Source organism: Sceloporus occidentalis, unplaced genomic scaffold, assembly GCF_023333645.1.
Source record: "Sceloporus occidentalis isolate IW3139 unplaced genomic scaffold, rSceOcc1.0.p SCAF_4, whole genome shotgun sequence".
In the NCBI taxonomy this organism is placed as follows: Eukaryota; Metazoa; Chordata; class Lepidosauria; order Squamata; family Phrynosomatidae; genus Sceloporus; species Sceloporus occidentalis.
In genome coordinates, this window is record NW_028316984.1 from 162,299,632 (window position 1) to 162,326,805 (window position 27,174).

Genomic DNA, 27,174 nt, shown 5'->3' on the forward strand with positions numbered 1-27,174 from the left:
CCAAGGCATGTTCAAAATGAATATTATCAAGCTTCCTTTTTAAAATAACAAAACCCACTTCCTTAAAACAGTTCACCCCCCACCCTTGCATAACTCATCAGAACACAAACTTGTTTGACAACTCTACTCATTCTGGTCCTTAGCTTGTGGATAAGCGGCCTACACAAAAAGTTCAAGGGCTTTAATCCTGAGGAGGATGTCTCTGGCTGTATTCTGGCATCATTCCCAGAATTCCTTAGCATTCAGCCATGGTCATTAAAATGGTGTCAACCTAGATTATTTCTGCAGTGTGGATGCAGCCTCTCGTTGAATTGACTAAGCATACCAAATCCATTTCAGAAATAAGAATGCTGCTCTGAAGGTTAATCAGGTGAATGGTGTTCTCTCTTCTCCACTCTTGCTGCTGCTTCATGTTTTTTAATTGAGATTTTGGAAATGTATCTTTAATATTTACAAGTAACAAATTCTTTGTATAATACCAAGAGTGGGGTTTTGTGCGGGTTTTGGTGATTTACTGTTTTTTCTTCCCTCCTCTCTTTGTTCATTTTATCAGATGATCAAGAAAAACGAACCATAAAGAAACTGATTTATGCTGCAAAGGTAACTAATGTCAGTGTTTGTTTTTACTGTCTTAAAAAGCTATAGAGAAGATAATCAAAAGAAGAAAATCTTGCACATCTTCTGTTTTACTAGCATGCCTATTCAGTGTATGAACGCCTCATATATGTTGTTAGCTGCCTTGGGAATATTTTTACATTGATGGGCAACATTAATAAATACATTTTAAAAAATAACAAAATTAGGCTTTTTCCCTTCCAAACCCCATGGTTCAGACTTGTGTGGGTTGGATCCATAGCTGCTCTTCTGAGAACAGAAGTGCTCTGCTTATCAAAAAGATGTACATTTTGTGGGAGGGTTATTCTGGCAAGCAGATTGGAGGTGATTTTTGCCTCACTTCTCCCTATGTCACCAAGGAAGTTTCTCAGCATTCAGGATTTTATGGTGTTGCAAGTGAGGAGGAGAATCATAACATTTCTTTCTTGGATTGAGGGTCTTGTGAATTGAATTATTTTCACAAGAAGACTGGATACAAGCCAATGGCTTTTTGATTACGTGTGCTAATTCTGACATGATATTCTCATATAATTGTAGAATGATGCCTGGATTTCCCCTAACACTAGGTAGTTACTGTTGTATCAAAAGATGACCCAGAATTAACTGAAAACTTATTATACACATGGAAACATAACATCAGTAGTCAGTCTATCAATTATGATCTTAAATTGTTTGTATTTTTTCTCTTTAATGTAGCTGAATGCTTGTTTAAAATCCATGGAAACAGAAAGAAATCAAATATATTCAAAATTAACTGATGAAAAGAAAGCAAAAGAAGAACTTGCAGGTAATTTCAAATGTTTTTATAATTTTAAATACTGTAGTTTTTTTTTAAATGAATGAAGTGAGAAGATGAAATTAATTCATATTTTAAGAAAATAGGTACTTAACCATTTCAGCTAATTAGAAAAAACACTACATGAGTTGCGATTAATCATTGAGCAGAGACATCTTGATATGATACATAAATTGTTAAGCCCTACTTAGCTGTTGCACTGTGCAGCTGTTCTCTGTTGCTACCCTCATCCCGTCATTTTTGATTTTTTTAAGGAATTTTTTTTGAATAGAGATAGGGACAAAAGTGGATATGTACCTATTATCATTGCTATTATTTTATTGACTGCTATTTGAACTTCTTAGTTGAATGACCTTAGCACACTTGTGTGCGGCATCATTATTAAAAGTAACATGTCTGGTGCCTTTTGCTGTCTCCCTCCCCAAAGCTGATATTCAAACATATTTCTCCCAAACTTTAGTCCTAAATTCTATGTGGAAGTAAAAAAGAAAGGAAGAAAAAAGAATGTGTTTTCCTTTGTAGAATTTTCCAAGCATTTTTGACATATATAAGCACATCACATTAGAAAAATAAACAAAAACACTCTCCAAAGCTATCTGAATTTATAAGATCATCATGAAGTTTTAAAACTACTCTGATTCAGGGGCTGGGGTGACATGCCCATCCCTGCACTGCCCTGGGACCTGCTACTGATGCGCTCTCCATAGCTTGCCGTGCCATTGCTCCTACTGAGTAGCTCCTTATTGCTGCATCTGATGCGGAGATGCAGACCCTGGCAGCACCCCGTTCTTGCATCAGATGCAGCAATGGGGGGGGGGGATTCTCAGTAGGAGTGATGACATGCAGGGAAGGAGCGTGGGGGCCTTTTAAACAGCCAGAGTTTGATTCAGATTTTCTAGGAAATGCCATGGCAAACCAGAGGTCAAATTGATCAGGGCTGAAGGCTGTTTACCACAGGATTGGGCCAGATATGTGTCCGGTCTGCCAGGATCCAGTCAGATCCTAGGCCTGGGGTTTTGCCCTGGATAATAAGATGCTGGGGGGGACACGGGCCTTCTGGTCCATGCGAACAACCCCTCAGTCAAACCAGACAATCTGTTTCTTTTCTGTGAGAAAAATGTAGCCATTGTGAGCCCTTCAGATCCATGAGGATATGGATGAAAAAACTGTAGATGATCATGCCTCATATTAAATGGTAGCAATGTGAATGTGTACATTTCAATGTGTCTGCATTCACGTCACCCCCATTTAATAATATAGGATAATCCGTGTTCATTTGAATTCATGGATCCAGAACCCATGAATCTGGAAGACTCAATGTATTTTCAGTTTTCAACATGATTTTTCTTTTATGTATGCGTTTAAATTACTGGATGCTGTAATGTTATCTCTGTGTAACAGAACGCATTGAATGTTTGCAAAAGGAACATGGCGTATTGCAGTCTGAAAACGCACATTTTGAAAATGAAGTTCAGAAGCTTCAGCAAAAGCTTAAAGTTATATCAGAGCTGTATCAGGAAAATGAAATGAACCTTCACAGGTATTGGTAGCAGTAGATTCATTGTTTCATCAATAGTTAATCATTAATTGCTTAATTTCATGATTCAACAGACTCTGTATTTTAGATATTACAAACAGTTGGAGTATTTTACATGTAAACTGAATCTAACATGTTACTTCACTAATTTACATTTCTGTACTGGCACAGGGATCTTACTGCCCAATCTTGCCTTCTCAAAACTTTTTATAATTTTGCTGTATGATTCAAATACTTGCTTACTCTATTGTGATCCTGGCTTCTTGGGAATGATTTTTATTATGTAAAATATATATTTTTGAGATAGGCACCATCACAAAAAAGGACGTTGTGGTTGCCTATAGCCCCCTTTCCCACCACATGATTGCCTTGTGCTCATCACTGCTTCCTCATAGTAGTTGCCCCCACCCAAAGAAAATTTCCAAGAAGCATGCCAAGAACATCAGTTAACCCTTTTTCTTTGTGCTGGCTTGCAAAATTTCTCCCCTTGAGGAAATAAAATATTTGTTTGTAGATGGGGAGAGGGGGGAAGTGAACAAAGCCTCAAAGTAGAGGAATCAGATGATAATAGAGTGGCTCTCCCTATCCACGGATTCAAGCACCCACTGCTTGAAAATATGCAAAAACATAAATTCTAAAAAGCAAACTTTGCTTTTGCCATTTTATTTAAAATACACCATTTTAATATGCCATTGTATACCGTGGAACTTGAGCATCCACAGATTTTGGTGTCCACATCCTGGAACCAAACCCCAGCAGACGCCAAGGGCCCACAGTATAATTAGCTTTATTGTTTCTCCTTTTTGCACAAGGGCTCATTAATTAATGTCATCTAGGGCTAATTTAGACCTCAGTTTTTCTTGTCGTTTTGAAAAGGAGATTACTTATGGTAAGTCCAACACATTTTTCTTGCTCATCTTCTAAAGAAAGGGTTTTTTCCCCTTCTGCAGTTGAGTCTCTGTCTTTTTTCCCCTTTCAATATTCCTTTTGACTGAGAAGCTAGCTAGCATATGGTAAGCTTCCCTTTATTTCTGAAGGACAAACATCCAAACTTTACTGTCATTGTTCAAGGTCAGATTTCCCCTTTCATTACTCTCACTCCAAGAAATAGTATAGCATTTACATTTCTAGACTGCTTCTCAGTGAACTCAGCACTCCCTAAGAGGTTTACAAGCTGGGTACTCATTTTACTGACCTGTGAAAGGATGGAAGGCTGAGTCTCCTTGGAGCGCTGAGATCAAACTCACAACCTAGTGGCTGCAGTACAAGCATTTAACCACTGTGCCACCAGGGCTCCTTATTTTCCTGGAATGTTCACACCAGGATTTATCTCCTTACACTGCTCCACTGTTTTTCATTCTGTTTTATACAAGATGTGCAGGAGAAGCCTTATTCTTGGGCCATATTATTATATAGCATGGTCCAGTGACAAAATGAAAAGGAGGAGATCACAGCCAGGATGCCCACAAAAGAAATGCTGGAGATTTTTGCAGCTTTATCTTTTATTTTATCCTTATGCTTTTGATTGGCCTTGCCAGTCTCTTTTTGTTATGGTTGGTCAGAGTGGTACAGGAGTAGGCTTCCTATTGAGCTTCCTGCCACTAAGATGAAGATAGCCTCAGATTTTTGTGGTTATGATTTTCAGTAAAAAAATTAAAAGTGCCTAAGTTGTGGCTAATCAGTGGCTAAATTCTTTTTAAAAGGAAGTTGACTGTAGAAGAAAAAGAGCGTTTGCAAAAAGAAGAAAAACTTTCCAAAGTAGATGAGAAGATCATTCATGCTGCTGAAGAACTAAATATTTATCGGTAATCATAGTTTAAGTTGGTATTTTCATTTATTGAATCCATGAAATTCAAGAATGGGTCTGAACAACTAAAAGTTGTGGGGAAAACCACAGATGATGGGATATAGTAAAGATTAAGTACTCCCATTTAGCACGACCCTATCCCCAGGTTCTTTCCAGTAAAGTTGCAGGAGTAACCTGGGAACATGCACCAGGGAACTGTGAAGTTACTCAATAAACTTTGCAATATGGATTCAATTGGTACTTTGCATGATGGGAAGGCACTTCTATCTCTTCAAAGCAACCCCATAAATTGTACCGATTTCCTCATGTTGCTTTCGCTTCTTCTGTTGAATCCTAAAAAACAGTTAGAGGCATGCTGTTGAGAGGAGGACCAAGAAGGTTCTATGACACGTGCACGGACATCTGCTTCTCTAGATCCAGCCTACAAACCCTTCCCTCACTAGAGTGTTACAGGTAGTTTAAAAGCTTGTGAATCTTCGGTGCCAGCGGAGAGCTGGATACCTAGTGTTGGGTATTGGGAGTGTTTTTTCTTGTGCATAAAGGTAAATCTTCAGTGTTTACCTTTCCTACCTGCTTCGCAGGCAGAGCCATTTCACCTAAAGCAGACTGTTGAGCTTTCGTAGCAGGGACAAGAGTGACTCCATCCTGTTCTAGTCCTTTCTCCTTCACGGCAGTAGGGTTTTCAGTCAGGGTGACAAAAGGGAAGAGATTACAGCATGCATAATAATATTTTTTGCCATTATATTTTTAAAAAATGACATACTGTTGAAATTTCATGGTAAGACATGATGCTAATATCATCTGTTTGTGCAAAATTATCCTTGTTTTGCATTTATTTATTTATAGACAGCAGGCAAAAGATTTAGAAGAAGAACTGGAAAGAACTGTTCGCTCTTACCAGAACCAGGTATATATATATTGCTTTTTTAACTGGCACTTCATGTACCTTGGGATGTTATAGTTGACTTCCAGGTTTGATAAAGCTGCTGGCTTGAAATTATCTAGCTTCTACATATATTCCCATTGATTTTAGTTTGATTTATTTCAAAATACATTTCAGTATTACAGTATGATCCTAGTAAGAAGTACAGAACCATAGAAATCAACGAAATTGCTTCCAGATAAGTGTAAATAGCATTACAACCTTGGCTATTATTTTCTACTGACATTACAACTTAAATTAATTATACAGCGCAATTATGCACTACAGCCTTTCAGACTTATTTATTGACTTTGTCACATATTTGATATTCAATATGCTATGTATTTGTATTTTATCAAAGTATGCCAGATTTTAGCAACTTTTCCCTGCTCCTTATGGAGGCATTCAGAGCTTGCCCCTGTGCAGCAAAACTGGTGCTGGAAGAACTGTGTCACTACATGTGCTTTCCTCCCAGATCCTCAAAACAGTTGGTTACAAATAATGCATTAGATGTAATTTCTCTTTTTCCAGTAACAAAAGTATGATCAGTTACATTATGATTCTAACTTAATGAAACATAATTTCACTTACTTTGTACTATAAGGCAGAAAATTACTTTGAGATATGGGAAAGTAAAGCATTACTTTTAATCATATGTCCTTATAACAGTATCTGGTTATTTTTCAGGGCCCTTTTTGTTATTTTTGTTATTTGCTTTTAAGTTAGCTGTGACTTAAGGTGACTCGCTGAGTTATATAAGCTGTAACACTGTGCAGTTGTAACAGTATCTACAACTAATTACATTTTAGAAGTACCTTTCCAAGCTTAGTTTCCTTTTCCCTTAATGTGTGTGGAGAAGAGACAAGGGTAAAGAGAAAAAAGACACAGAATAAAAATGTGAGAATGAGAGAGAAAAGCACAGAGAAAAAAAGGGACAACATGGTGTGCAGAAACCTGTGGCCTAGGTGAAAAGAAGGGGTTAAGTAAGAGATGTGGGTGTATGCAGTGAGGCGGTCAAGAGAGCATCATGAAGTGGACAAACAGTAAAATACAGGGAGCATAACAGAAAGAGAATAGAAAGGGGGGGGGGAATGAAATGTGCCATTGCATTTTTCCAGTATTGTTAATGTACTGTTGAACTTTTTTTTAAAAAAGAGAGAAGTGTGCCTTTGAACTAATGGCTAAATTCTGTTTAATAGATTATGTCACATGAGAAGAAAGCTCATGATAACTGGGTAAGTTGCACATGTCTGTGTGGCCTAGATTTTTCTGGGATGCACATTTGCCCCTCTGCACTTTAACTGCTCCAAAAGAACATATAAACTGCTTATTTAAACCCAACAACTCCCAGTGTAGCTCTTCAGCTGGGGGAACTGAGAAGCAATTTTGGGTGATTCTTCAGAGGTGGCTGCAAATCCAAATGAGCACAGGGATGCTGCTTCCCCCTTTTCCATCTGTTCGAAAAATAGTAGTTTCTTCAGTTTACAGAAACATTTTTTGCTGTTTTAATTTGACAAAATTGTCTCTAATGTACTGGTACTTTTGATCATCTGTCCTTGGTAACTGCATAGAATCCACTTGCAGGGCTCCAAGTGATGTTCAGGGGCATTTCAGAAGGAACTGTTTCAAGGCAGAGCAAGAATGGAGGCAGGAAACAGTCTTTCCACAGCCCTCATTATTATCAGCCCTTATTACAGAACTGGAGGTTTATTGACCTGGTCATCTTAATTTAGTGCCAGTAAAAAATATTTACTGACATAAAAAGCAGCAAATCTAGATAACTCTGTCACAAACGTGCAAATTTCTATTAAGAAGCAGCCTCACCACCAGCATGTGCCCATGGGTGATACAGGTTCTTAAATGTTTCTTAAAACCTATCTGATTTGGGGGACAAGTGGTGGTTTTTTTTTTCCCCTTCAATTTTTAGGGACTGGTATTATGCTTTTGCCCATTGGCTACAGTTGTTTACTTCTTTTCTGGAAACTCCAGGGACTGGCAGCAGATGGCTCAATGACTGGCACCAGTCCATGAATCACCACTTTGAGTACTGCTGCATATAGCGTACACATTCCCTTGTGAATCATATCTTTCAGAGTCTTTTCTTGTAAAAATAAATCCTTTAATCTCATCTGGCTTTGTTTCAATGTCAGTTTAATAAATGCTCAGGGTGCTCTCTGTTGCTTTTTTGTAATGATAATCAGACTGTCCTGTTATAATAATAGCACTGCAGTTAATGGAACACAGTGTTATTGTACAACAAACCTTCTAGTCAAGAACAAAATAAAACACCATCCCTCTCATTCCACTATTCTATGTCACTCTAGTTTTCTTTAGAGATCCACACAAAAGGAATCTGAGAGTTTGCCCATATAGCTTTTCCTTCTCAATTGAATTACTTTTGTGATAGCACTAAACTAGAAGTTACAGAGAGAGAGGTTCCAGCTGGTATGGCTAGTTTTGTACTATGCTTTCCTGCTAATCCTCATAAGTGAGTGGCCTATTGTTTTCAACAGTACTGCCCCATGAACTGGGTGGTTGTTAGCATTGCATAGCTATTCTGTCTGGGCATATGCTAATGCTGGATGGGGTCACACTTCCCCTAAAGGACAAAGTTCGCAGTTTGGGAGTACTCCTGGATTCATCTTTACAGTTATCATCTCAAGTGGATGCGATGGCCAGGAGTGCTTGGTACCAGCTTCGGCTGATATGCCAACTGCGTCCTTACCTGGACCGAAAGGACCTTGAAACTGTAGTACACGCACTGGTAATCTCGTTTAGATTTCTGCAATGCACTCTACATGGGGCTACCTTTGTACCAAGTTTGGAAGCTTCAGCTAGTCCAAAATGCAGCAGCCAAAGTGGTCACTGGAACCTCAAGGTCAGACCACATAACACCTGTATTAAAATCTCTACACTGGCTGCCAATTAGCTTCCGGGCCCAATACACAAAGTATTGGTTATTACCATTAAAGCCCTACATGGCTTGGGCCCGAGTTACTTGAGGGAACGCCTCTCCCTACATAATCCGCCCTGCACTCTCAGAACAACTGGGAAGAATTAACTTGAGCATCCCAAGGTGAGATTAACAACTACTCGCCAAAGAGCATATACAGCTATGGCCCCCACGCATTGGAACAATCTCCCAGAAGAGATCCAACTCATTTCTACCTTGGATGCCTTTAAGAAGGCTTTGAAAACTTATCTCTTCCGGCAAGCATACCCCTCTGATTTTCTATAAAGAATTCCACCTCTCGAATAGAAGTCTATTTCAGGATGTTTGTATATTGTATTAAATGTTTTTAAATAGAATATTGTTTATATTATGATTTTAAATTGTTATTAGAATTACTGCTGTATTGCTGATTTGTACATTTTGATTGTAATTCTGCTTCGATCCGTCGGGAGAGGCGGGAAAACATAAATAAAACCTATTATTATTATTATTATTTATTAAAATCCCCCTTTTCCTAGTGGATTATATATGCTGTTGATTGTGGACATATTTATATGTTTGATTGTCGACGCCATAATGAAGTTAAAGTGCAGATGACTAGTGATTTTAAAAAAGCAGGCAAAAGAATACTTAAAGCCAGGCTTACATTCACAGTTTTTCATCATGTATTATCATCTACGATGCTTTAGTTGCAGTATGTTAATTTGGTGGTATGTTCTTGACCTTTTGTATCATTAAGCTGAGGCTTGGCCTTCTAACAGACTCTTGCTTTAGCCTATGAATAAAAAGCTTACAGACATGTACTTTGTATTTTAAGAAATGATAGCATTTGATTAGGGTTTCTTCTTTTTTACAGCTTACAGCCCGTGCAGCTGAAAGACATCTCAATGATTTAAGAAAAGAAAATTTGCACAATAGACAAAAGTAAATATATATGTTTTCATGCCAAAAAGCATGATTTTGTGATTTGTTTCTTTAGTGTTATTGTTCTGTTGCTATATGAGGTCTGGGTTCAATATTATCCATGTGTTGGCTAAATTAAATAAATAAATTAGCTTGATGATTTCATATCTGTCAAAGTATCATTGAGTGTCTTTGTCCACTTGCAGTGACAATAATGGATTCTAATGGAATTTTTGCTGAGATGTTATACTGCAGATTGGGCCTGGCTGGCCTAAGATATTAACAGTAATCTGCATAGGAACAAGCTATTCTTTTTTACGTCTTGCAAATATGTTGGTCTTGTAGAATCAAAGTTAACAGTAAGGTTTATAAAGGTGAATAATGTTGCAATAATAACCACAGTGAGTGCAAAAATAATTTCTCATTAAACTGTTGACCAGTTTCTTCCTAAACTTATTTAGGATCTGAGGATAAATTGATTAATGATTTTTTGTTTTAGTTTTGGTCATTCATAACAAAGCATTGATTAAATCACTGAATGCTAAAATGTTAGCATATGAAGTGAATTTGGCTTTGTTAAGGGTCATTCTGAACAGATGTACAGTTGAGTATCTGAATGCAGTATAGGTAAAAGGGCTGGGATCCAGAAGCTCCTTTGTGCAAGCAGAAGGGACATATTTTGCACACACCTCCCTGCTGTGAAGTCTACTGATTAATAATAATAATTATTATTTATATTCTGCTTAATCACTTGGAATCCAAGCGGGTTACAACAATAAAACAAGATACAGTTAAAAATTCTAAAAACCGCTATCCCTCCTCCCTCATACGATAAACTGATTCCTTTCCCTCATCTGATAAAGCCTTCCCTACCATGTCCCCTGCTGTATCTTTATAATTTGTAAGTTGGGGACACAAGTGGCTACCTGAAGAAGAAAAAAACCCTATTGCTTTTATTATTTGTGCTTCTCTGGATCCAGCCCAGTTCTGTCACAAGATGAGATGCTGTGGTAATAGCTGTATTGCATTCCAAGTGTGTATTTATCTTTGGCACTGCAAACCTTTGGATCAAGCTATTTATATTTTATTTAAACATATCTGATTTAATCATTAGTACTTGTGAGTTGTTTCAATCAACTTTACTTCTTGCATTAGCTGATCAACAGTTGTATTAAAAGAAATACAGGGGATATTAAAATGTTGTACTTTCTTTCAGATTAACAGAAGCAGAATTTAAATGCGATCTTTTGGAAAAAGATCCTTATGCTCTTGATGTTCCAGTTAGACCATTTGGCAGAGGTAAATAACCTTATTAAATATATACATGTTATTTACAATATATAGTTGGCCCTCTACATTTTTTACTTTTGCGGATTTGATTAATATGTTCTATCTAGAAATCTCTTGGACCTTCAGCATTTCATTAATATCTAGAAATCTCTATGGTCCACCCGATTTCTAGCAGAGGTTGATCATAGAGTCATACTGGAGGACCTAGAGATTCCTAGATAGAACACTTCTCTAGGCATTTATAGGTCTTCCAGTGTGATTCAGTGGTCAACCTTTGGTGGAAGTTGACCATAAAGTTGCGCTGCAGGACCTAGAGATTCCTAGAGAGAGGTTCTGTCAAGTAAAAAAATCATTTTTTTTAAATTTGTGGTTTTTCCACTTTCATAGGGATCCTGCATTCATAACCCCAGCAAATGCAGAGGCCCTACTGTATACAGATCTTGATTACACTTAATGAAATACTGGTTCAAAGCACACAACAGAAATAATCCAGTTCAAGACCACTTTAACTACCCTGGTTCAATGCTAGGGATTCTGTGAATTGTAGTTTTGTGAAACATTCAGCCTTCTCTTTCAGAGAGTTCTGGTGCCACAATAAACTATAATCCCTAGGATTCCCTAGCACTGAGCCAGGGCAGTTAAAGCAGGGTCAAACTGGATTATTTCTGCAGTGTGTTTTGGACCACTGTTTGAAGCATAGCTGACTGTTTATATATTTGAAAATTATCTGCATGTAATTGAATTATAGCCCAAACAGCATATAATGTGTTAATTCCCAATGCAACCTTCCCTTTTTCTCAAATAAATATCTGAAGCATTCCTTGAAGATTACTTAAAAGTGACTTCTTTAACTATTATTCAAGAACTCCGAATAAAGGCAACCAGTTGTGTCCCCTTTTTGTATATCAAGTTAGTTTTATACTTAAGACCTGGTCTGAAAAGTAAACTGTTGTTTTATTAACTCTAACCTTGTGAATTTTAGTATTTTGTTTTAACTGTTCCAGAGCAATCCCCATATGGACCCTCACCAATGGGCAGACCTTCATCTGAAACAAGAGCTTTTCTTTCTCCCCCAATTTTATTGGAGGGTCCCTTAAGACTTTCACCTGTGCTTCCAGGTGGAGGAGGAGGAAGAGGTACAATTCTTAAATATAAAAACTTAAACTGTTAAGAGATTCTCTCTCCTCTTAGTCTGTCCCTTTTTTCTTGCTAATGGAACTATAGAAATACATTAAAAAGAACCCTTTTGAGCTTATGTTTGAATCTTCCACATAAACACTCTCTGAGATATAGTGTATAGCAGGATCAGTCACACCTTCTGAATTTTATATACTAAAAGTTCTTTCTATTAAATGGTGAGCTGGATCCAAAAGTGCTCTTCTGCATGTGGAAAATATAACCTGCTAATGAAAAGTCTCCTTTATACCTTCCATATTGCTTCTCTAGGAACAGTGAAACTAAATCCAGGTTTCCTTCAGGGCATGTATAGCCATTTGTGAAACAGTTTCTATAGCTATTTCCCCTCTCTTCAATGTTTTTTGGGTTCAACCCTTTATTGTTGACTGTCTTCTGATTTGACATCTGAATGCCAGTGCATGATTTACTTTTGCTAGCTACATGAGTTCTACAACTCAACAATGGTATTGAGGTAAAGGCCTGAAGGAAAGCATAAAACCAAAGTGTTTTTTTTTAAATGAATTTACTTTAAAATCCAGTATTGCTCATTCATTGGACTAATAAAAGACAACCAAGCGGGACCTTTAAAACTAAGAAAATAAGAGCAGGAAGTGTAGGTCTTTTATATCGCTTGTACCATGAATGTATGAGTGTACTTGCAGTTTAAGCTGTTGATTGCAGGAAAAGAAACAAGAAGAGTTTTGTTCTTAACCAATTAAAATTGACAGTGTGCAATTAATAATCACAGGAGCAGTTATTCTCTGGCTTTTGTTTAGAGGGTGGTAGAAACATGCCAGTTTGCTGGATTTGAAGGACAACTATACTCTGAAATTACTTATGTTCAGAACTTACATTAGTACAACAGAATAGATGAGGGACAAAGCCAAATCACTGCTTGACATCCAGAGAATAAGTCATACAGTGGGCCATTGGTATCTGCTGGGGTTTGGTTCTAGAATGGCCCGGTGGATACTACAATTTGTGGATACTCAAGTCCCATTATATACAATGTCATAATGAAATGTTGTTCTTTATATAAAAAAACAAAATCAGAGTCTGCTATCTGGAATATATATATATATAATGTTTTTAAGACATGGATAATGAATCCCTTGGTATGAAGGGCTGGTCTAGGATAATTCCTCTGTTGTCCTACCAATTTAATTTTTATTCTGCTCTGTTCTACTAAAGTGGGGGGGGGGGGGCTCTCTTGTAAATTCTTTCAGCTGTTTTCTTACTTTAAAGGTATAATCTGTGATTTAAGATTAAATATTGAATTGGATGGGGCCTGTCCATGATGCTTGGGGTCAGTAGGATTGGACTGAGAGGAGCTTTGCCAAGATGTTGCCAACATTGATTAGACTGATGAAAAGGCTTTAACATTCTTTCTTTCTATCTTTGTTCAGGGAGAGGAATCTGAATATAATGTAGATTTTGTTTCAGCATGACTTGTTTTCTCTCTCATCTACAGCAGTTACCTCAGTATTTTTGATTGACTAAACATTTGTATTCCTACTGTGGAGGAAACAGACCGTAGGGCATAAGGAAGGGGCTTCTGAGGCCCATATGTGGTGTTCTGCAGTCTTTATTAGTGGGTTCTGTCATGATACACCAAACAGAGGCTGGATGGCCATCTGTCAGGGATGCTTTGACTGTGATTTCCTGCATGGCAGGGGATTGGAACTGGATGGCCCTTGCGGTCTCTTGCTTCATACTTGAACAGCTGCAGTTTGTTTTTTAGTTTGAGCCCCCACAAATTCTGATTGATTTTTATTATGCCCCCCCCCCCCCCCGATAAGCCAGCATGACACCACTGAATATGAACCAGGCACATAAGTAATTTCTAGTCACATGAAACAACTTGCTGCAGCTAATCAAGAATGGAAGTGATGTCTTCCAGTCTTGTTGCAGCTGCAATGGTGGTGGGAAGACATGAGCTTGTTGTTCGTTATTGCTCTGTCTTACAGCAAACGTGGTTTATGGTGGCTTCCAGACTGGCTCAGTGTTTCAGTATATCAAGATGAGCCTTCTTGCAGGCTCAGTGAAAATGGTGTCAGCAGATGTGCCACATGGTTGAATCTATTTATTTTAACTTGTTCATTTAGGATCAAGAGGACCAGGGAATCCTGGCACCTATGACATTGGCAATGAAAGAGGAGAAATGAATTCTGATAGGTTATCTGATCCCCACAGACCACCTTCTGATACTGGATCTCTGTCACCTCCATGGGATAGAGATCACCGGATAAATCCCTCTCATACAGGTAACTAAACATAGTCTATTATTCTTTGGCAGATGCACATTTTATTACTATTTTTTCACCATTTTATAAGCTGTAAAGCTCATTCTGTTTTATTTTGGGCTATCTTGGTTGGGCTTGGTCACCCACTGGCTGACCTTGGGCGACCTTGAGCAAGTCACATTTTCTCAGCCTCAGAAGAAGGCAGTGGCAACGGCAACCCCCTCTCTGAACAAATCTTGCTAAGAAATCCTGTGATAGGTTCGCCTTAGGGTCACCTTATGCCAGAGACTACTTGAAGGCACACAACAACAACTAGCAGAAAAATTGGAAGAAAAATGTATTACACAAATAATGGGTCTACCAGAAGGGTAAAAACCAGTTTCCTTGTTTAACAGAAGTTTGACTGAGGTTAGCAAGGTGGAGAGAAGCACCAAGATTATTATTTCAAATTTATATAGATCCATAGAAAGCTGGTTGGGTGCTGGCTGAAAAAATATATTCACTTTTTAATCAGCAAAATTATTTTGTTAAATCAGTGAAATAAACTGAGTTTAAAGAAGCCAGATTTTCTCATCAGTGAACTAATGGATTGTTTTGAGTATCTTTATAAAATGCACAAGCCAGTTGCAGGTACTTACTAAAAGGTCATATTTTAAGACTGTGTGAATTTAAAACTGTTCCATATATATATATATATATATATTTAAAAGATAACTTGTGGAGGGTGTTAAACTGGTATAATATGGAAGGGATGACTAAGGGAATCACTGCTTGTTTATATGTAATAATACACTATGAGACCAATTAGTTGAAAATACCTATTGGATGAATCTTTCTCTCTGCATCAAATCCTTTTGAATTATCAAGTTCCCTTTTACAGAGAACAGCTAAATGAAAAGCACTGGCATCATCTTCTCAATTAATACTCTTTAAACAATTAAGAAGTCTTATCAGGACATGAAACAGCAGCGACCTGAGCACCTACACTAACATGCTACAAATTATAGGCACCACATTTGCCTTTGCCTTGATAATGACTGAACTTTACTTCATCACCAGCTTGCAATTCAACATTGTCTTGAAGTTTTTCCCATGAGAGAATTTTTTTTGTTATCGTGCACTACATAATTTATGTAACCAAATTATCTTCCACATATTTCATGATGTCTCTATAGAAAGTTGTAATGTTTTTAACAGAAAAAAGGAGGCGGGGGGTTTTGTGGAGAAGAACAGCAAGCATGTTAAACAACGAGCTTGAGGTGGGGGCTAAGGTCTGTGGTGCAGCCTGTCCCCACTGCACATTGGAGAAGGTTTCTAAAGCTTTAGGAGGCTCCTTCACATCAAACACATTGTCTAATGCATTTGCTGTTCCTTGTTCCGGTCAAAAAAATGCGCCCTGCACTCCGGGGGCAGGTCTTCCCTGCTATTTGAAGTGAATAATGCCAGCAAGTCAGTCACTAAAAATATACAAGTTGTGAGTTGAATTAGTAAGCCATTTATTGTCATTCAAGTGACTTAAGTCCAACTTGAATTTGAGTCAGTTGACTGATCCTTTGGCATGGGAAAGCTTTGGATCTAAGCTGTAATATTGCTCTTTCAGTAGCATTCACCGATTCTTCATTTTCAGCATACATTTCAAAGTTTAAAGTTTGCTATTGTTAAAATAAGAGAGCAAGAAAGATGTGTTCTTCTTCGTAGTCTCTGCGCCTGTGCAGAGACTCCATTTGGAGGCTGCAAAGCTAAGCAGATTGGCGGCAGTCCCGCACACTCCCATACACTGAGCATGCCAAGTACCGCCAATCTAGCTCCTCCTTCAGTTCTCTTCTGTCCGTCGCAAGAGAAACATCTTCTTTGGATTGCTCCTCAGCTGAGTAGATGTCTCCTTCGGGAGACTTATTTTACTTTTATTTTACTTTTTTCTTTTGATCCTTTTCTCCCTTGAGCATTGACCTTTTTTTTTTTCTTTTTGTGTGGAGAGCGAGCTTTCTTTTCTTTAGCCCGGATGGACTTCTCGTTCTTGGGCCTCTTATGGTCTCCACTTCTCTTTTCATAAAATGCTCCTCTTGTAACAGAAAGCTCACCTTTAATGACGGACACTCTGAGTGCCTTTTTTGGGTGAGACTCATGTTACTGCCAAATGCATACATTGCAAAGCCTATACCCCGGTGACTCTCCGTAACAGGGCACAGAAGCTCAAATCTTTTTTGTGGGAGCATTCTCTTTCAGTTGCCCCAAAATCTGCCTTTCCACCGGATCCCTTGGCTAAAATGCCAATGTCCAAACTCCCATGGATTCCAAAGATTTCACAGAGTGCTTCGTTATTGATGTTGACACCGCCTTCTACATCAAAAATAACTTCGACATCACCCTCTGGGCCTCTTGTTGCCTCGACGTCGACTGCTTCAGCATCAATGCCCCAACTGCCATCTGCTGGCCGATCAAATTAGCAGGTTTAATTGGCGAAAACTCAAGTTGTGCCCTCTACCTCTCAGGAAGAGTCCACTCAGAAAGCTAAGAAGTCGGCAATGCACAACGGCAACAAGTCTAAAAAGAAGCATAAGTCTAAAGTGGTGAGTTCAGCTGCTTCGAACTCATCATCACAGATTGTCCCGACATGGATGTCGGTGACTACAGCGGCAGCTACGTTAGATTCTGCCATGGCTTTCTTGATGGTCGCCTCGACATCAGTGGATGATGTGTTGTGTCTCACCTCGGTCATTGTTTCAGACTCGGCATTGGTACCTCTTGACTCGATGTTGATGACTGCTTCATTGCCTACGCCATCTCCTCTTGTCACTTTCCCGATGTCGACTTTCTCTCCTTTACCGTCGGTGCCAACCACACTTCCTGCGGAAATTTTGGTGACCCCCTTGTGGGCCTATAGGCTCTCGTTTTCGCTCCGTCACCACCTCTTCGACTACCATCACCTGGTCACTCTTGGAGGCCTTAATCACCGCACCATACTGATGATCGCTACTATGATTCGCCCTACTCTTCAGAATAATAAGAAATAAATGGTATTGTCCTGGGAGGCAACTTACAGAATTGGAATCTGTTATTTAGAAGTAGTTGAGTGGGCAGTGTTCTTGTTTGAGAGGAAACATTGTGTTGTTTTAACTGCAGTCAAGCCTACTTCGACTTATGACGACCCTAGGAATGAGAGACATAGAGGTTCCCCTGCTGGTCATATAGCATCCCCACTCTTGGTTTAAATTTCCCTTTGATTTCTTTGATCTTGTGGAAGAGATCTCTTGGGGTTTTTTTGGTTGTTGTTATCTTGTTTCCCTGCATTGGTTATTACAGTTGCCCCTCCTAACTTGCGGATATGAGATCCGTGACCTTGAATATCCGTGGAGGGGCGACCTGCTATTTTCAGAGGCACACGCACATGGAGACACCCACCCATTCAAGCCTATGGGGCTTGAATTTGCATGAGCCTCTGTTTTTGCGGGGGGGGGGGCTGAACGGATCCCCGCGAAAATGGAGGGCCAACTGTATAGTAGTTCTCCTTGTCCCTGCATACAAGCCACAGAACTGTTGGATTCAGTTTTGACCCTATTTCTGTCACTTTTTACTTTTGCTTCTTGTTTGTTCTTAACTGTTTGAAAAGTTTCATTTTTCATCCATTGGGGCTTCTCTGCAGATAGTGTCTTTTTGCATTCCTCCTTGGAAATTTTATTTATTTATTTATTTTCCCACCTTTCTCCCAGGAGGTGGCTCTTAAACAAAAACACATTAAAAACTTGTTAAAAATTAAACAATTAAAATTACACATAAAAACAATATAAAATTACAAACATTAAAACCACAATAAAAACACAATATCCACCCTATATAACAACACCCCATATAAAAAGCCATTCCATGATCACATATTAAAAGCCTGCCTGAATAAAGCTGTTTTTGCTTACCAGGAGCAGTCACCGAGAAGGCTCTCTCTTGTGGCCTCACCATGCGAGCCTGTGATGTGGGTGAGACCGAAAGAAAGCCTTCTCCTGAAGAACCTAGGGCTCTGGTAGGTTCATATGGGGAGATACGGTTTCTTAAATAGTCTGGACCTAAGCTGTGTAGGACTTTATAGGTCATGACCAGCACTTTGAATTGTGCCCAAAAATGAACCGGTAGCCATTGAAGTTGTTTCAACAAGGGAGTTATATGCTCCTTATAACTAGTCCTGGTCAGCATTCTGGCTGCAGTGTTTTGAACCCGCTGAAGTTTCCAAACAGTTTCCAAAGGCAGACCAATGTAGAGTGTGTTACAGTAGTGCAAACTGGATGTAATCAAGGTGTGTGTCACTGTAGCCAGAGCTGACGTCTCAAGTAATGGGCACAGCTGGCGCACAAGTTTTAGCTGTGCAAATGCACTCCTGGCCACTGCTGAAACCTGGGCATCCAGGCTCAGAGTGGAATCAGCTGCAAGCCTGAGATTTCAGCAAGAGTGTAACCACATCCAGCACAGGCAAGGTCCCTTTTCCCTGATCTGCCTTACAACTGACTGGGAGCACCTCTGTTTTGTTCAGTTTGCTTGCCCTCATCCATTTCATTACTGCTAGCAGACACTAGTTCAGTTCAGAGACAGTTTCCTTGGAATCAGATGGGGAGGAGAGATGGAGTTGAGTGTCATCAGCATACTGATGACACCTCACCTCAAAACTCCAGCTGACCTCTCCCAGTGGTTTCATATAGATGTTAAATAACATGGGGGACAGAACAGAGCGCTGAGGGACCCCACAGCTCAAGGACCAGGGGGTCAAACAGGAGTCCCCTAACACCACCTTCTGAGTCCGCCACTCCAAGAAAGACCGGGACCACTGCATAATAGTGCCCCCAAACCCCATCCCAGAAAAGCGACTCAGAAGGATACCATGGTCAGTGGTAACAAAAGCTGCTGAGAGGTCTAGCAGGACCAACAGGGACACACTCACCCTGTCCAGTTCCCTGTGGAGCTCATCCACCAAGGTGACCAAAACTGTCTCTGTCCCATAGCCAGGTCTGAAGCCAGATTGAAATGGATCTAGGTAATCCATTTCATCCAGAAACCTCTGAAGCTGGGAGGCCTCCACACAGTCCAGAACCTCACCCAAGAATGGAATATTAGAGACTGGCCGATAGTTGTCCAAAATGGTGGGAACCAGGGAAGTCTTTTTCAGCAACGGCCTCACCACAGCCTCCTTTAGGCAGGATGGAAATCTGCCTTGCTAGGGTGAAGTGTTCACCACTCCCTTTACCCAATGTCCCTGGCTTGTCCGAGTCAATTAGAATTAATAATGCAAATCTATTGTTTACATTCTCTTTAAGTTCTACTGGGATGTTCTTCATGTTTATTTTGGCATAGTGACTGATTTAGTGTCCTTCTTTAGCTTTACTCTTAATTTTTGATATTATCAGTTCAGTTCATGGTCTGTGCAACAATCTGCTCCTGGTGTTGTGTTTGCAGAGAGAATGGAGCATCAACATCCTCTGCTTCCAATTTATGCAGTGTATTTGATTTCTGTATTGGCTATCTGACCATGTCCATGTATACAGTTGCTTCTTTGTTATTTGTGTTTTTTAATAATTTTCCATAATCATGTAGTTATATCAAGAACACAAATATATCTATATTATCAAAGTCTCATATAGATATAAATTCGGTGTCATTTGATATGTTATAAATCTCACTATTACTTAAAAATTATACTACTTTTCCTGAAAATAAATTTAAGGCTGTACCCTTACTTTATGTATGAAATTTCAATAATTAAAACAAACATATGTACAGTGATTTATACAGAATATGCAATGACTCAATATATATAAATTGATAGATGGTGTTCCTAATTTTCCTAGATTGGGACACATTGTATACACTTTGTTCCTCTCTTTTCTAATTTTAATCTCCAATATCTGCTGATTCTCTGAGACAATAGGAAATTTCTAATGGTTGTTTCTTATTTATGTATTTATATTCTCAAATGTTTCATAAAGATGAACTGCTGATTTTCCCAACTTCTCCCATAATGGAGTCACTTGTTTCCAGTCTTTTAAAAATTTACTTAATAATATGATTGTAATATATTTTCTAGTAAAATTGTAAATTTATCCATTTTAACCATTTCATATAGTTTAACAGCCAGTGATTTTCTGAGGGTATCCTTGAGTTTTTCTACCTCCTTGCACATGCTTTCAGGCTTAATTTCTGGATCCTAAGCTAAATTTTCCAGCAGTTTTTGATTCTCTTGTTTCCTACTTTAACATTCTAATCGCCTATGACTAACAGCAAGTCCTGGTTGATTGACTGATAAGTGAACTTATATCTCGCCTTTCTCCCAAAATTGGATCCAAGGTAGCTGTGTTTTGGTGTCTTATTCCTGGACACCAGCATAGAAGCTTAGAATTATTATTATTCTTCGTGATCACTGCGAAGCACACAAATGGGTTATTCTGCGCCTACGCAGCATTTCCGAATCCTACTGGAATTGCTAGGGAAGACTTTTTGGCGGTAGCTCTGCCCACTTCCCACCCTTAGTTCTTTTTGTTTGCTGCTTGAGCAGCTTAGGAACCTCGCTCAGGAATCGCTCCTTAGCTTTCGCTTTGGTTTACTGCATTGCTGACTTTGCTTATCTTTGAGTATTCTTTGGATTATGATTTGGACTTGGTTTGGACTCTGATTAACGGTAACAACTCGTACTTCTGACAGTTCTTTGCCTCGGGCCCCCTTTTTTCAATGATTTCTGCGCACTCCTTTAAAAAGTGCATGGAATGTGGGACCAACATCCCGGCTCAGGACGGACACTTTGTGCCTCGGAGAGGGCCACGTCCCTGCCTCCTGTCCTCACTGCATGACCTTTACCCCACAGGCCAGGAAAAACAGAGAGATGCGGCTCAGGTCCATCCTCTACGCTCAGATCCTGAAGCCTCCTTTCACTTCCAGAGCCTCTGCCAAGGCTTTGGCCGCTAAGGGCAAGCTCCCACCTGCGGCTCCAGGGGTCCCTGCCAAGGGCAGCTGAGGGCACTACCCCTTTGTCTCTGTCAAGGATCCCTGCCAAGGCTACTGCTGCCAAGGGCAAACCCCCTTCAGAATCTCCCCGGTCACCAGGCAAACTGAGGTCCTCAAAACAGGATGTGGCTGGCCACCCATCCCCACCTAAGGCAAAGAAATCCTTGGACTCCAGACCGGAGAAGAGGAAACATAAGCCTCGGGACAAGTCCAAGGACTCATCCCATCACTCTGACAAAAAGGCACAGCCTGCACCAGACTCTGACTCCGACCGTCTGTCCCGTACTGACACACCCTCCCAGCCCGCTGACACTGAACTGGGCTTGGTACCACGGGCCCAACCAGAGCCTGAACCTCAACAGTCTCCCCTTCCCGACTCTCGGGCTCAACCGAGCACCTTCCTCCAGTTAGCCGAACCCTACCAACTCTTGGAAGGTGAAGATGAGCTCTCTCCTTTCACCCAAGCGGTGATTCCAGACTGGTTCTCACAAATCTCAGAGGTTGTTTGCTTCGATGACGAACAGGATGATGATGGTTCCTCTGTCTTTGCCAAACCCCCTAGATGGGACTTTTTTTTTATGAAGCCACAAGATCTTATTTCCTGCCTCTTGATCCTTCTGAGGTCTGTGGAGGCTGTTTCATCTCAACCTTCCAACCAGTTGAACTGCGCTTGCCTACTCCAAGGTCTGACCACTCCGGTCCTGACCATCTTCGGCCTCCCGAGTGGAACCAGTCCAACCCATCCAGACAACCTCTGCTGTCTCCCTGCAAGTGCAGCCTGCGATACCGGTACCGGTACCCTCTCAGGTCCTCTCAGTCTGTACCAGGACAGCATCCACTGGATCCAGGTCACACCCTCGGAAGAGATTTGGCTCTTTGAGCATCCTCGCCCGAATTCGGCAATCGTCAAGGCCTCTCAGATCCGCTTGGCCCCGAAAATGACCTTGACCCCCAATGACAAAGAGGGTCGCAAACTGGACACTATGGCACAAAAATCTTATGCCTCTGCAGTTCTATACCTTAAGATTCAGAACTATTTGGCATGCATAGCTACTTATCAACAGCAACTCTGGGAAAAAGCTCTTCCTCTCTATGAAGACCTCCCTGCTGATAAGAAACAGACAGCCATGGCCATCCACGCAGAGGCTCATGGACTGGCCTCTCACCAAATTTTGGCAGCCCGGCACTCAGCTGATTGTGCCTCCTGTCAACTCTCGGGCGCCCTGGCCCTCCGACACTATGCCTGGCTAAGGTCTTCAGACCTCACGCCTCAAGCCAAACAGACCATTGAAGAGCTCCCCTTCGACACTACGAGACTCTTTCACAAGGAAACGGATGAGAAGCTGAAGAACACAGCCTGCAAATATGGTATGTCTTCTTCCTCTACCTTTCGTCCTTCCTTTTCTCAACGCCGTTCGGGATGGCAAAGGCCTCCCTACCCCACCAACCAAGGTAGATCTAATCAGTCCACGGACTTCAAGCAACAGCGCTTTCCTTCTCAACAACAGCAGGGGAAACGCCAACAAAAACAAAAATATAAGCACCTCTTCCAGAAGAAGGCCTCAGAACAAGGCAAGTGCCGCTTCTGAGATTCCCCGGCACACTCTGTCCCATCAGCTCCCTTCGGGGACCATTTGGCGCACTTCCACCACGCTTGGGCCTCTATAACATCCGACTCTTGGCGTTGATCTTAAAATCCCAATAACGTTTACACCAGAAACATTTTTATTGGGGATGTTATGTGATGAGTTAGATGTGAATTTTGGAAAATTGTTATTTTACCTTCTTACATGTGCAAGAATAACCTATGCAAGAAGATGGAAGATGGACGAAGCTCCTTCAACAGAGCAGTGGCTGATTAAAGTCCTCGAAACAGCATAAATGGATAAACTGACATGTTGGCTAAAGAATAAAACAGAAGAAAGTGTTGGGAAAGAATGGGAGCGGTTCTATGATTTTTTAAAAGACAAATGGAAAAATGTGTTTTTGATGTAATGTAATAAATAAGATAACAGAGAGTAAAAATAAGAAATAGGAAATTTAGGGGGGAAAAGTGATCTTGATCATAGTCTCAAAGTATTTCAAACTAAAACTTTACTAGATTAAAAAATGTTAAAGGCTAAATTTGGAAGGTAGGATAAATTTGAGAACAAAAAGAAACGAAGGTGTGGGATGTTTTAGATTTTACCTTAAAAATGTGAAGAAAGCTTAAGAAGAAAAAGAAACTATGATAAAACAGGAAGAAAAAAAAAAGAGAAGGTATTATGTTAAACTACGAAGAACAGGAAGTAAATTTATGTTATATGTGTTTTATAAATTGTAAGAGGGACCTGTGGGTATGTGGGAGAGTCTATTGTATTTGGTGACATTGTACGTTCTATGGCTGTTCTATGTCTTTGATGTTATGTGGAAATTACAAAAAAATAATAATTAAAAACAAATCCGACTCTTGGGTGCTTTCCATCGTCTGTTGGGGTTATGCCCTGGAGCTTCAATCCTCACCCCCAAGGGGAATCATCCTCACCACCACCCCCTCAGACACCCTTCTCGACAAAGTGCGCTCCTTGCTTCAAAAAGTGGCCATTGAGCATATTCCCCCGTCCCGGACGAGACACTGCCTTTTCTCCAGATATTTCATTGTTTCAAAAGCCACTGGTGGCCTCCGGCCCATTTTGGACTTGCGTTTTCTCAATTCTTTTATTACTACAGATGTTTCTGTATGGTAGCCTTGGTCTCCATTTTGCCTCTCCTGGATCTCCACGATGCTTACTTTGGATCTCCGCCACTTTGGATATCCGCGATGCTTACTTCCACAACGGCATCCGGAAGGACCACCAGGCCCTCCTCACCTTCTCAGTTGGTTCCGACTCCTTTCGGTACCAGGTACTGCCCTTTGGACTGTTCACCGCTCCGAGAGTTTTCACAAAGTGCATGGCGGTCGTAGCCGCATACTTCTGCCAACAGAACAGCATCGTCTTTCCTTACCTCGACGATTGGCTGTTTGTGGCACCGTCCAAGCAGATGCTTATCTCCTATCTTCAAACGGCACTCTCCTTCCTGTGTCACTGGGGACTCATGATCAACATGGAAAAGTCCTCCCTCTGTTCTGCTCAAAGGGTGTGCTTCATAGGGGCCATCCTGGACTCCACGTCCTAAAGAGCTTACCTGCCTCGCGACAGGTTCCTCAACCTCAGGTCTGCAATTCTTCGTTTCCTCTCCTCTTGACGCATCACTGCGTGAACAGCTCAGGTCGCCCTCGGCCACATGGCATCCACTACATATGTCACGCCTTGGGCCCGCCTCCGCATGTACCCCTTCCAGTCATGGCTCCACTCCGTCTTCAACCCAGCCTTCGATGACCTACCCATGTGGATCACCATCCCGAGGCCCGTTGCCTGCTCCCTCCGCTGGTGGCTCAACGCTCACAACATCTTAGTGGGCATTCCATTTGTGCCTTCACAGTCACAAACCTCACTGACCACTGATGCCTCAAACACAGGCTGGGGAGCCCATTCAGAAAATCTCTCTGTCCACGGAAGATGGTCTCCCAAGGAATGCTGGCTCCACATCAACGCTCTTGAGATGTTGACAGTCAAAAAAGCCTTGAAGTCCTTCGAACCCTTCCTGTGGGACCAGGTCATCCTTCTCTTTATGGACAATACCACTGTGATGTCTCCGGATGCACCATTTCCAGATTTGCAGGGTGGTACCAGGTCGGCCACTCTCCTGGACCTCACTCTGCAAATCTGGAAATGGTGCATCCGGAGACGGATCACTCTGCAAGCCATACATCTCCCTGGGGAAGACAACGAGCTTGCGGACAAACTAAGCAGGGGTCTGGACTCATGTCACAAGTGGCAACTGAACCCTCAGGTTGCTTGCCACTTCTTCTCTCTCTGGGGAACACCGGACGTCGACCTTTTTGCCTCATCTCAACACTCAGTGCAACCACTTCTGCTCCAGGCTCCCTTCGCCTCGGTCCCGAGGGGACGCCTTCCTCTTGCAGTGGTCCGGCAAAAATTTCTACGCCTTCCCTTCATTCCCTGTCATCACCAGAGTGGTAGCAAAGCTACACATGGACAGATCGGATGTGATCCTGATCACTCCCTGGTGGCCAAGGCAGCCGTGGCTTGCCCCCCTGCTCCATCTGTCCAAGAACCAATTCTGGCCCTTTCTGCTCCGTCCAGACCTCCTGACCCTTCACAGCGGTCGGGTTCGCCACCTAGACGTCGACACTCTCCACCTCATAGATTGGAGGATCCAACCTTGATTAACCTCTTGGTACCGGTCCGAGAAATCATCATGGCTTCTTGGAAGCCCTCCACTCAGCGCTCCTAAGCCTCTAAATGGACAAAACTTTTGGCTTTCCTGACTTCAAAGGGACTCACCTTCTCGGAGGTTAATGTCTCTATTGTCTTGGACTTTCTCCATCAGCTCTCAGCATCTGGACTTTCCATTTCATCCTTAAAATGCTACCTCGCGGCCATTTGTGCCCACTTTCAATTTTCAGGCTGTTCCTCCTTCACTGACCCGCTCGTGAAGAAATTCCTCAAAGGCCTTACCAACCTCAAACTGCCAGCAGTAATCCCTACTCCCTCTTGGGACCTGCACCTTGTTTTGGCAGCACTCGCTACCTCACCCTTTGAACTTCTGGCTTCCTGTGACCTCAGGCTCCTCACCTGGAAGACAGCCCTCTTGGTAGCCATCACCTCGGCATGTCGTGCCAGTGAACTTTGTGCCCTCCGTACGGACTCTCTGTACTTGACGTTTTTCAAGGACAACGTCGTCCTCCGCCCAGACATTTCCTTCCTCCCAAAGGTGGTGTCCACCTTTCATCTCAAGCAAGATATTGTCCTCCCAGTGCTAGCCTCGAACCCAACCACCGACACAGACCACAGACTTCACTCCTTCAATGTCAGAAGGGTGCTAGCTTTCTACCTCGAGAGGACTGCATCCTCTCGACTTTTCATCTGCTACTCCAACCCCAATATGGGGCTCCCATCACACCTCAATGTTTCTCCAAATAGGTGACTGCCACAGTCCTCCTCTCTTACGAGATTTTTGGGAAGATGCCGCCTGCTCGAATTCGAGCCCATTCCACCAGGGCAGTAGCTTCATCTTCAGCCTTCCTTTCCAGAATTCCCTTGAAGGACATTTGCAAGGCTGCAGTGTGGTCACAACCTCTGACCTTTATCAAGCACTACAGACTTGATACCAGACACCGAAGTGAAGCAGCCTTTGGTAGAGCTGTTCTCCTCTCCGGACTTCATTAAGGTTAGTTGGCATTTGTCAAATCATGACACTCACACAATTTCGGGTTTATTTATTGTTTATTGCCAGGACACTCCCTCCTCCACAAATGAGGAAGCTTGCCAGTCTAACCCATTTGTGCGCTTCTCAGAGATCACGAAGAAGAAGGACAGGTTGCTTACCTGTAACTGTAGTTCTTTGAGTGGTCATCTGCGAATCCACACAAATCCCACCCAGCCTCCCCTCTGTCATGTCTTTCTCTGTTCCTTGTCTGCTCTTACGGCAGACCATTTTTGGAACTGAGAAAGGGCAGGAAGAGCTCCTGCCTATATAGAGGGTGGGCGGAGCTACTGCCAAAAAGTCTTCCCTAGCGATTCCAGTAGGATCCGGAAATGCTGCGCAGGCACAGAATAACCCATTTGTGTGGATTCGCAGGTGACCACTCGAAGAACTACAGTTACAGGTAAGCAACCTGTCCTTATTCTGCTTCTGGAGTTGGAACATAAAGTTGGATTATGGTTACACTGGTGGGGTTTCCCTGAAATCTTACTGTTATTATTTGGTCAGATGTTGTATTATATCCTTTGACTGCTTTTGCTACATAAGTCCTCTCTATTAATGCCACCCCATTTCTTAAGTTTTCATTTCCTGAGTAAAAACACTGTGTAATTATCTGACTCAAAATGTCCCATTTCTGTCAACTT

The 27,174-nt window shown here is 41.4% G+C and overlaps 1 protein-coding gene across 8 annotated transcripts in view; it reads left to right on the top strand.

Moving 5' to 3' along the window:
- Positions 1-27,174, top strand: part of MIA2 (MIA SH3 domain ER export factor 2) — a 102,525-nt gene that overhangs the window by 45,062 nt on the left and 30,289 nt on the right. For 5 of the 8 annotated variants that reach the window (XR_016280994.1, XR_016280995.1, XM_089522157.1 and 2 more), the window contains 10 exons: positions 554-600; positions 1,312-1,402; positions 2,813-2,951; positions 4,652-4,753; positions 5,602-5,662; positions 6,877-6,912; positions 9,487-9,554; positions 10,750-10,832; positions 11,828-11,959; positions 14,105-14,263. Coding sequence is in view for 6 of the 8 variants with exons in the window: in XM_089522157.1 (XP_089378283.1) it covers positions 554-600; positions 1,312-1,402; positions 2,813-2,951; positions 4,652-4,753; positions 5,602-5,662; positions 6,877-6,912; positions 9,487-9,554; positions 10,750-10,832; positions 11,828-11,959; positions 14,105-14,263 (918 nt within the window). In the remaining 2 variants the exon portion in view is untranslated. Of the gene's footprint in view, positions 1-553; positions 601-1,311; positions 1,403-2,812; positions 2,952-4,651; positions 4,754-5,601; positions 5,663-5,815; positions 5,878-6,876; positions 6,913-9,486; positions 9,555-10,749; positions 10,833-11,805; positions 11,960-14,104; positions 14,264-27,174 lie in introns of those variants that run through there. The other 3 variants (XM_089522161.1, XM_089522162.1, XM_089522163.1) reach the window with 3 other exon arrangements.